We start from the raw sequence: 11,280 nt of genomic DNA, 5'->3' as shown, positions 1-11,280 counted from the left end.
CTGCCGTCGGCAGGAACTAATAACCATTAATAATACACCATCACTACTTTTACTCTCAAGTATATATCAATATGAAAACCTTTGTAAATACCAAAATCTATTTTAAAAAGGACAAATTACCGTCTGTCCAATTTCAAAGTACTCCTTGAGCCCAATTACATTTTGACACGCCTATCTCCCATTTCAATTCAATTTCTATCTGGATAAACCCACGGAACACCTTTATTATATAAACTTTTTTGAACAATTTATAAATACGCCTGTCTACTACATATCATCAAAATCCTTCTCGCTGGGTATGCCACTCATTTTTTTGGGATTTTGCTCATCATTTTAATGGACCCTGAATTTGTAAATGCATGAAAACTTAGTGGTTTGCAGGAGCTGATACCCTGCATGAACTAAAACATCGCAGCGTTAGATGGAAATAGTCTTACGTTCAGCTCCAGCGCTCCACCTACCCAAATATTCACCCAGGTAGATTTAATTATCTAATCAAAGAAGAAGACACATACAAAGATTTGAAGTTCAAATAAATTTGAAAAATTGCAATTGTAAGTTAAATAATAATATCCAATTCAAATGTTTTATAGGTTGTTTTGAGTTTAATCGAAAGAATGAAGGAAAAACTATGAATCGTGTACTTCTATCTGTTGCTGAGTTGATAACTCTTTCAACTTTTATAGAGACAAGATATTGAAAAATTGGCAATGCATTGAATTTGTTTAATTTGCGTTCAACTCAGTGGGAGAAATTCCTTTGTTCTGTTCAAAGGATTGCAATATTCGGGGTCAGTGTCGTTAAAGAAGAAATCAAGCTTTCCCACGACGAGGTGTTTATCTAATAGGGATATCGGAGAAGACTATGAAGATGGTGATGTTGTTAACTCAAATCTTAAAGGGGAGTCTCTTGGTTTTCAGACTGTGTCAGCAGAAATCACCCCAGTTATTGATCAGTTCTTTGTTAGTGATGCTGAAGGAGACCCAGATCGTCCCACAGAAGGTTTTTCTTCGATTGAGTATGCGCTTGATGCAATTCGCCGAGGGAAGGTCAGTTTCATGGCCATGCTATATCTACTGTGCTTTTTTCATGATAGATTAGTCGAGAGTATGATTTATGTATTTCTGCACGATTCTTGATTACATAATGCCACCTTTCTTTGGTCTCTCCAAGATTAATTTCCAAGGGAAATGCTAGAATATATAAAACTCTCGTTCGCACACTGATTTCAATGATTATGGTATGCCACTGGGTTATATTTATCCTATATGGGTTCTATGTACCTTTCTATGAACCCTACGTATGTTAATGAATCTTCATTTAATAATAGGATTACATGTGGATGCCATTTTATTATTATACTGGGTTAGTGCTTTGTTGGGTTGGCCTATCGCTGTGTCATATATACGAATGATATATAAATAGAGGTTATGCTTCTCACCATTTTTCCCCATTCATATTTACCCTTATTGTTGTGCTTGTGCTAACTCCTCGAGGTCTTCATTTTGTATCAAATATTTGATCTTACAATAAGTGACATCAACATGTCCAAGTTCTTCCATGATACATACAATCCTTGTGCTACTCTTCTAGCCCTCGTGTCTCATCATTACTGTCTCCTTGGGTTTTGTTTGGATCCAAACTTCTGTTATGGTTATGGTTTTCCTATGAATATTTCTTTCTCATCATGGAAAACTTCTAATGTCTAGCAACTAACAGAGAGCATATCACATTGGAAGACATGATTACCATTCTATCTCATAAGAGCCTTGGTAGAAAATAATGGAGAGAGAAATACATCATGAGCTGGCCTTGAGTTAGCAGAACAATCTCAATTGCATCATGGTCCTTCTTGTACTCCTTGTTATATTACAACTGAAATAAAAGACCCTCCACACATCACACATAGACTAATAGTTGTCAATCCTCTCAAATGCAATTTTGTCAAATGTAGATAGCTTGTGGCTCAACATGAAAAGTCTCAAGTCATCAATGTTTTACACAAAATTTTCAACTTATCCATAAATCCTTTGAAATTTTTGGCTCTTTTTGATTGAAAGGCAAATCAGGCTACATGGCTCAACATAATATGAATAACCTGGTTCATCTTGTCAAATGCATCATTCCTCCAATTGGTAAATGTCTTTTTACTACCACATATCATGTGCTACAAATCTCTAGCCCTCAAGGGTCGAAAAGATCTCAATGAAAGAAACATAGGACAAGTAGTTGTATAAAGGCAACATAGGGATACCAGATAAGCCTTCTTAATCTTACTATGGATTAAGACCGCAAAAGAATTCTGTAGTAGCTGACAATGTATGTTATTGTCCGAAGCTTGAAACTAGTTTTTCATTGCTTTGAAAAATGAAAATATTGACTTCCAAAACATCCAATGCTCAAACAATGCTAGATGATGATCATGCTAAAGTCAATATTAACCCTACTAGAAAAATAATTTAAAATTTCAAAAGTCACAGAAATTCTAAAAGGTGTGTTTAACACACTTGATTGTACATATATCATGTATATATTGATGGGGCTCTAACCGTATGGTAACCCAACTGCTCTTGTTAATTCAGTACTGACTGTTATGCTGACTGGAAATATGTATAAACAAGATAAATCATAAAAAGTTATCCCAGTGACATCGAAATGCATGCTAGCTTTTAAGCCTAGAATTTTGGGAAGTTTTCAAATCTTTCCTCTTGGACATACAATCTGTATGAATGAACCAGTTGCTACCACACAACACTTGCAGTGTACCAAGTTACCACTCAAGCCACTGCTAATTTCAACAAAAATCACATTGATGTTTTAGTTCAAAAATAATAATGCCAACTGTTAAGAATCAGCCATCACTAATCAAATATCATATGGGTCATCAAAAATATAATCATCTGCCATGTCAGTATGTTGTAGTAAATTAGAAGAACCACAACTAGTGCCACAAGCACTAGCACAGAGATTGGAAGCGGTCTTGGTAATTTGTGCCTCATGATCACTCGGTAGCTCATGTTCATCATCAACTCCAAGTGCAGCAAGGTGGGCAAGTAAATCATCCTACACAACAATCTCTTGATCGACATCTTGTTGGACTAACCACCAATGTTTCCCTTCGCAATTTGTTACATAGCTTAACCGCCTCCTGTGTTCTATAAGTCTAGTGGTTGTATCAGGCATTGATAGGTTGATCTTTTGGTGCAACGACAATCCTAGCTTGTAACAAGTGGTATCAAAGCTTGGTCGTAGGTTCGAATCTCCTCAGGTAATGCTGAGGGGGGGATTGTTGGACTAACCACTAATGTTCCCCTTCGGGATTCGTGACATGGCTTAACCATTTTGTGTCTCCTATATGTCTAGTGGTTGTATCAGGCATTGGTAGGTTGATCTTTTAGTGCAACAAATATCCTAACTTGTAACACATCCCACTCCTTTACCTCTTCATGTTTGTAGGCATTTTCTGTGTATGAGGAACTACAAATTTGAATGCATGTAGATCAAGTCCTCCACCTTCTTGGAGTGGAGTCCATTGCACTTTATTGAGTGGGTGGAGGAGTATATGTGCCAATTCCTCTCAAATGAAGATGAACTAGCAACCTATCAATATTTTCAATTTTGAGATTAGAGAGTTAAGAGTTGCGAATAAAGATTTTATATATAAATTCATCAACAAGAATCTTTAGAATTAAGAATGAACTTGCAATAAATTTTTGATGGCAATAGGTTATAGGTGTTGTATGATTCTCCATGGAAGTGTTATCATTTGCAAGCATCAGCCTTATGGTTTTCCCAAAGAGCTTCAAGACCACAATCATTTGTGCTTGCAAAACTCATGAATTAAGTTCTCAGCAGGTTGTTTGTCTTGGCAAAAAAGTTTGTGAAGGGCTTCCTTGTACCCTTGAGCAACTTCAGGGTCTCTATATGGAGAAACTCTTGTGTCATTAAGAACTTACTAAATGCAAAGGCAATGAGATGTAAATGAGTAGTCATTTTGTTCCATCTTTCCACCATGCTTTTTTGTAGATCCTTGAAGAATGTTTCTTCAGGATCTTGCTCTTTTTCATTTATGATGTCTTTCATTTCCTCAATCATTAAGCCAATGCCATCATATAGTTCACCCAAGTATATTACATCATGTTCAATATCGACTTAGTATTTTAGGAGGTACTCAATAGAACCCTTCCAAGAGTCATCCAGTGTCATTGCCTTGATGTTTGGTGTCCTTGTAGTGCTAGATTGCCTCCATATGCTCTAGTTAACACTAATTAACATTTTAGATAGTGTGTCATGAACCTTCACAAGGCATCTCAAATTAAGTGTGTTGGAGGCAAAGTGGGTCACAAAAACCTATTTCAAATCAAAATAATAAAATATTAAACTTGAAAATTCAAAATGTTTACTAAAACACATTTAAATAATTTTTCTTACCTTTAATAGCTCCAATCTTGAGAATTGTCTAAATATGCCCTGTGACACATGGTGGTTGGTGATGAACATTTCGACCTTCTGGGCATCAACACACACCTATTTGGTTCATTCTACTTTGTTCCCAACTTTTTGCAGCATTAGGTTGACTGAGTGGATAACACAAGGTGTCTAAAAGATGTGTGAATAGCCCTAAAATTCTTGGCATTGTCTGTTGCAACTTGAACAACATTTGAAAGGCCAACTTGCTCAATCGCTTGGAAAAGAATGTTGGCAGTAAATGGATCGTCTTTCACCTACTCTTCACAATTCACTCCTCTCAAAATATTGCCCCTTTTGAGGACATTGCAATAACATTGATCAAAGGGAAATTTCTTTCATCTATCCATCCATTAGATATCGTGGACACACCTGTTTTGATCCATGAATTCCTAATGGATTTCAGAGCATCCTCTATCAATTTCGCCTCTCTATACAAAAAGTAAGTATACCCCTTCTCCTAGCCTAGGCCTTTGAACCTTTTTGTAGCCTCGTTAATCGATCTCACTATTTTTTGCCAATAAGATGAGTGAACAACATTAAACACAAATCCATTAGCATAGATACATCTGGCTATGCATTGCTCAACAATCTCTCTGCTTCATTGCAATATGTTGTTACCAAGGGTCCCTTTTCTCTCTTATTCGGTTGTGGAATGGATGATCCTCTATAAGTTCAAGATTGGAAATTGATGGAGAGGTTTCCAATCCTCTTTTAGGCATTTCAAAAGGATGAGAACCTGTAGGTATTTTCCTAACTGCTTCATCTCCTTTTGCTTGCTCTTGAATATATGTCATTACTATTTCCGATGCAAGAAGGCTTTTACTTTTTGGCTTGCCTGCACAAAATTTGATACCTTTTTGACATATGGAGCACAGATGTGCTTATATCAATTATATGAGCTGTTATATTGTTTTTTGCAATGATTACTATAAGGCCTGCACTAGTACCCTATTCTAGATCCTGATGAAATAAAACTGGTTAGGAGTTAATTGAGTAATGCTTTACATTTTGTTTTATTACAAATCATGATTTAAGGGATCCTATAGGAGACTAATGTGGACTTTGATACTCTCTCCAGTAACATTAGGTCGATAAGATAAGTAAAGGTTAATGGTAATATTAATAATAATATAAAAGAAATTAAAAAAAAAAAATTGTTGTGCTTGTGTTGGTTGCCTTGTCAGGTTCCGGGCATGACAATTACAAATCTGAGTGTAACCTCCTCATTCTAGTAGTTGTTGTACCTTTTCCACATATTTCCAGAGGAGGGAGTTGGGGTCTTTTAAACTGGGATTGGTTCTCAGAGCTAGAAGAACTTGCCATTCTTTAAAAACAAATATGCTCAAAGTCACGGAAAAAAAAAGTGGAGAGTTCATTTCAATTTGTAAAAACATGCAAGGAGAAATAAAAAGCAAACATAAGACAACACAAACCTACCCCTTTTGTTGAAATCTTCCTCTTCAATTTCTTTGACAAGTTCTCAACACTCGCAACTGTATAGGAATAGCACACAAACAGCTTAGAGCATGCAACAATTAGTCTTTAACTCTCCATGAGCAATGGAAAACATAAAAGAAAGTCTAACAATGGAGACAAATATTTTTGTTTTTTGTTCACAAATGGGTAAATGAAATAGTTTTCACCTTTTTAGAGATTTTAGTGGTCAAAATTAGGGTTGGGGGTTGATTTGACCGTTAAGGAAAAAATAATTTTTAAAAGAAGTACAATTTTGTAAAAAAAAGTGCAAATTCGTCCTCGGTTCTACCATGGGTAACCAAATTCTCCTTGGGGTTGTCCTTGCTTTGGCTGGGCTGAACCCACAGTCCATGGGCCAAACTCTGCCCAAAGCCACAGGGAATGGGACCCGGTTTGAACTGGACTGGGACCAAGGGAGCTCCGAGGGTGAACCTGGTTTTAAAGATAAATGCAATGATATGATTTGGATCTCAGAAATTTCAAAACTAACAGAATGTATCAAATTTTGGCACCACATCTTACTAGAGTATTGATACCATACAAAGAATTTTGCCAATTGCAAACCAAAGACTCCTTACCTTTAACAACATGGTACTCTGATTGTGTCATGTAGATCATTTCCTCCATGTCACCTTGTAGGAATGCTCTCTTCACATCCATCTATTTTGTCGGTAAATCAAAAATTTCTGCTATAGATAAAGGAACTTAATAGATGTTAGCTCACAACTCTGAGAAAAACCTCACGAAGTCTATTCTTGTGATATCAACTGTCAGAAAAACCTCACGAAGTCCATCCTTGCGATCTTGGAATAGCTTTTTGTAACTGACCTTTCCTTGTATTTCTCAACATCACCATTTACAGCTAAAAAGTTTTGACTCATTAGGTAATTTTATTTTGCGGTGTATCATTTTTCTTCAATGCTACCATCTTCTGATCCATATCCATTCTTCAAGATTTGACTGATCCATGACCATCACCTTCTTCATAGTTCTAGGATCATTCACATTAGTAATCAAAGAAAAAACAAATCTCTAATCAAGAGGAGTATACTCATCTAGTTGTTGTCTACACCAAGTTGACCTTCTAAGGAGCTGAGATGGAGGTTCTATCTCTTTTTCTGGATTGTATGAAGTTTGAACTATTTGAGCTCTCCTCTTCTCTTTAATGAACTTCTGGTTTAACATTCATAGCCTTTGGGGCTAGCTAAACCATATTTTTCTTTCCATCTTCTTTTGTTTACAACATTGTAGGAGAAGGTTATACCTCTTTGAAAATTATTGTTCTTTTGTACAAATGTATCTCAACCATCGAATCCTAAAGCTTGTACACTTCTACGCCAACACCATAGATGACGAGATTACACTTTGCTCTCCAATTTTTGATCATTTTGCCTCAGCCAGAAACATGAATGGGTTCTGCCTGTCCTAGCTTCCTTAATAGTCTTATCACAAGAGCTGAGCGGGAAACCTATTAATTTGGTAATAAGCCATAGCAGTCACTTTTCTACATAACTACTATTCTCTCTGGATCAACATCTTGTCCATTCCCTCTATAATTCCATTTTTCTGAAAGGTATATGGACTTGTCTAATGTCTTTCTATCCCATGCTCTTTATTAAATCTGTCAACATTTGATTAAAAAATCTCAGTGCCATTATCAGTTCTTAAAAAATTAATCTTTCTACTAATCTTAAATCTACAAGACATTTAAAGTTGTTAAAATAATTGAAAACTTCAAACTCACTTTAAAGGAAATATACCCATGTCTTTGTAGAATAGTAATATTTGAAAGATACCTAATATAAAGATTTTGAAATTGAAGGAACATGAATGAGACCAAATTCATAAGAATGAGTCAAGTGCAACAACTTAGAAGATTTGTGAGAACTAGAGTTTTGTTAACCTCTTTACAAGATTTTTATTTTTAGGGTCTTCAGAACCTTCTCCCCCATGTGGTCCTTTCTCAAGTGCCATAACATTGCTGTCTCCATAGATAACTTGGTTTCTAAGAAAATGCACCCTTGGTTACGTAAAAAGCATGACCATTAGAAGACAAGGTAACACTTCTTTTTGCTGCTTGTTGCAGTGGTGTTGGTGTAGGTTTCCTAGATCTCTTCACTACAATAACAAAAGAACTTCGCATTGGATTGTGCATGCATTCATCTGAAGCACAGTGTTCACATGGATACTCTTAGCAAGCATCATAGCTCCTTGCACCATCTTATACATTTGACTAGAGAAACAACCTGCATGCCCACACCATTGCTAACTAAAATTAGGTATTGTGTAAAACAAGGGTACATCTTTGGTTATTTTGACACATACATTAGGGAATTGGTGCAAGTTCATGGCCAACAATTTTGAGAGCAGAGTAGTTTCTGAGGTGCAACTTCCCACCATAGTTTTTATTCTTCAAAAACTAGCCTCGATGTTAGTTCATGTGGAAGGGATCTCCAAAGTCTATCAACCGTGCACCTTTTGATGCACGTGTTGCCAAGGCCATGAAAAAGGCATCACAGTTGTTTCAGAAATTTTGGAATCATTATGTGAATCATGTTACTAGTCTCTTCTAATGCTTAGGTTTCCACAGTTCAAATCCAACATTAGATTTAATCTCTGATGGCATTTGTACCTAGAGTTTTTTTTGTCCTTATTGCTTTCTCTTTCAATCTTTCATGAATAGCTAGAGTCTTGTTGGCTGATTCAGAATGTTATCTCTGCATCTCCATAAGTAATGATGCAACTACCTCATCCATTTTGAGTTTAGAGTCAATATTCCCGAATTTCACCACCAAGTGACCAACGAGGGTATCAAATAATATAGTGATTTCTAGAGTTGATACTTTTACATAGCATGCCTAACTGACTAGTATACTGACTGACTGATACACTTGTTCATACGCTTTGAGTTTATTGAATTATTCTGCAATTTGTTGATTTACTGGGGTTATGAGAGTTCTTATGTTTGAGAAAGATAACAATTAAATTTGAATAGTGGTGGGAGCCTATTATGCTAATAGACTATAAATAAATAATAATAGTGATATCTTATGTTGAATATTTTTGCGGTCTTGAATGACTAGCATTTTATTCATGCTATGTTTCTGTAGTTTGTGATTGCAGTAGATGACGATGACAGAGAAAATGAGGGTGATCTTATCATGGCAGCATCTTCTGTAACCAGTGAAGCAATGGGTTTCATGGTGAAACATGGCACTGGAATTGTATGTGTTGGCATGACAGAAGAGGACTTGGAGAGATTGAGATTGCCACTTATGGTACCCAAAAATGAAGAGGATACATTTGTTACAGCTTTCACTGTGTCTGTGGTGTGTTTTCTTTTCAATTTTTCTTTTTGAATTGTCTTGTGCGTTTTTCCTTATTGCTTGCGTTTTCTTCTTTTATTGTCAAAATCAAAGTGGAGAGCATCAAATTGACCCAGAAGATGATGATTAATATGTTGGTTATCAGGATGCCCAAGTTGGCATATCAACGGGAATTTCAGCAGCAGATAGAGCACGAACTGTTCTAGTAGTTGCTTCTTCGGATTCTAAGGCAGAGGACATAAGGCGGCCTGGTCATGTTTTCCCAATTAGATACAAAAAGGGTGGTGTCTTAAAGAGAGCTGGGCACACAGAAGCTTCTGTTGATTTGGTATCATTGGCAGGATTGAAGCCTGTAAGTGTTCTTTCTCAGGTAGTTGTTGAGGATGGATCAATAGACCGCTTAACAAGTTTAAGGAAATTTGCAATGGAACACAATTTACCAATCATTTCCATTGCAGATCTGATAAGGTAAAGTTGGTTTCTTTTCCTTGTACCATGCAGTAGAACAAGTATGCATACTTGAAATTTAAATAAAAAGTTGATATAGATAAGTTTACCAATTTATTCAATATTTTTTCTGAGGATGAGAAATTATTCATGTTTTTCATACATCTGTAATTTTCTTTCATCTCAGAGCGGTAGTATTTTATAAATTCTGGTCTTGCAAACAAATATAAGGTCCTATAGAACATCGAGGTGGTCTCATATCAAAAATTCCTGTTAACTTAGTCCTTCAATTATAAGGTCAGTTAGATTTCTCGTTGGAGGCACTCACAACTTGGTGATGTCTGTCTGAGATTAAATTATCACATTACAAATTTTAAATAGTTTAGTTAAAATTTCTTTATGTGAGAATTGAAATTTGTTTGAAACTTCCATCTTGACTGTATTGGCAGATCCTGTTGGCAAAGTTTCTTAAGCTTAAATTATCATTTTTATGACTTACAAAGTCTTATCGAGAATTTCTCTTTATTGGTAACGAGGTTTCCTGGGAACTTCTGCTTGGATATTTGGGCAGACTACGTTCACTTATTTGGTCTTTTACATTTCTTTCTAAGTGCACAATTTTAATTAGTCTTTACGTTTTTCCATAGTTCACATTAAAATGCGAGAAGTATATTTAGCTTTCTCAGGATGGAATTTGTATCACTTTTGTTTCCTTCTCATTTGCAATTTTGTGGATTTATTGCATCAACGACTGTTTTAATGCTCTACGAAGGCAGTCTTTACATTTTTCCACAGTTCACATTTAAATGCGAGAAGTATATTTAGCTTTCTCAGGATGGAATTTGCATCACTTTTGTATCCTTCTCATTTGCAATTTCGTGGAGTTATTGCATCGATGACTATTTTAATGCTCTACGAAGGCAGTGTATGCACAAAATTATTGCAGCATATAAACAGCCATGATTTCAAAGAGTAATATCCACTTACATTGCTATTATCATAAGGTTTTATGTGCATCTAATTTCTAAGAATGCTTGTTGAGACTCTCTTTAGTCACAGTAAACTTTATTTGGGGATCTATTGTTCAAAATTATTTTTTCTGAAGATTTTGTTTTTGTTAATAATAAATTTAGCCCCCATGTGTAGAACAACTCTATAATGCTTTGTGTTCAATTTGAGATTGTCTCCACCATTTCCATAGATACTTACCTGCTATTGATTAGATTCTTTAGCCAGCATGGCAAAGACAGTTTACTGCAGCCTATCTATGTCTCATATAATCTTTGTTTCTTGTTATTATAGTTTTCTGAAAATTGCGTGCTGGAAATTTCCTCAAATTTTCTTCACATCAGGAGGTTTGTTTACAACAAGATTTGAGTACCGAAGTTGAACTCATTATTAAAAGAACTGGTTGACCACAAGATTGGGTGGGTTGAATTGTGACAGACTGTTTTAGTAACTGGACTGTAAGTTATTAGCCAATAGTTAAATGTTTCCTCACTGCTCCTGCTAAAAGACACATTTTAGGCACATTGTATGAACTGTTAATAGTCTTTTTTTA

At 35.7% G+C, this 11,280-nt stretch overlaps 1 protein-coding gene across 1 annotated transcript in view; it reads left to right on the top strand.

The window, feature by feature from the left end:
* The first annotated feature begins 256 nt into the window (after positions 1-256).
* LOC149577786 (putative monofunctional riboflavin biosynthesis protein RIBA 3, chloroplastic) overlaps positions 257-11,280 on the top strand; it is a 63,135-nt gene continuing 52,111 nt past the window's right edge. The window contains exons 1-4 of the mRNA XM_089825848.1: positions 257-477; positions 746-1,049; positions 9,057-9,275; positions 9,418-9,740. Coding sequence (XP_089681974.1) covers positions 422-477; positions 746-1,049; positions 9,057-9,275; positions 9,418-9,740 — 902 coding nt within the window. The 5' untranslated portion in view covers positions 257-421. The remainder of the gene's footprint in view (positions 478-745; positions 1,050-9,056; positions 9,276-9,417; positions 9,741-11,280) is intronic.

This window comes from Cupressus sempervirens, chromosome 1 (genome assembly GCF_028749045.1).
Source record: "Cupressus sempervirens isolate cs-2001-9-10 chromosome 1, ASM2874904v1, whole genome shotgun sequence".
NCBI lineage: Eukaryota > Viridiplantae > Streptophyta > Pinopsida > Cupressales > Cupressaceae > Cupressus > Cupressus sempervirens.
The sequence above is the reverse complement of the archived record's forward strand: the minus strand, read 5'-3'. Positions and strand labels throughout refer to the sequence as shown.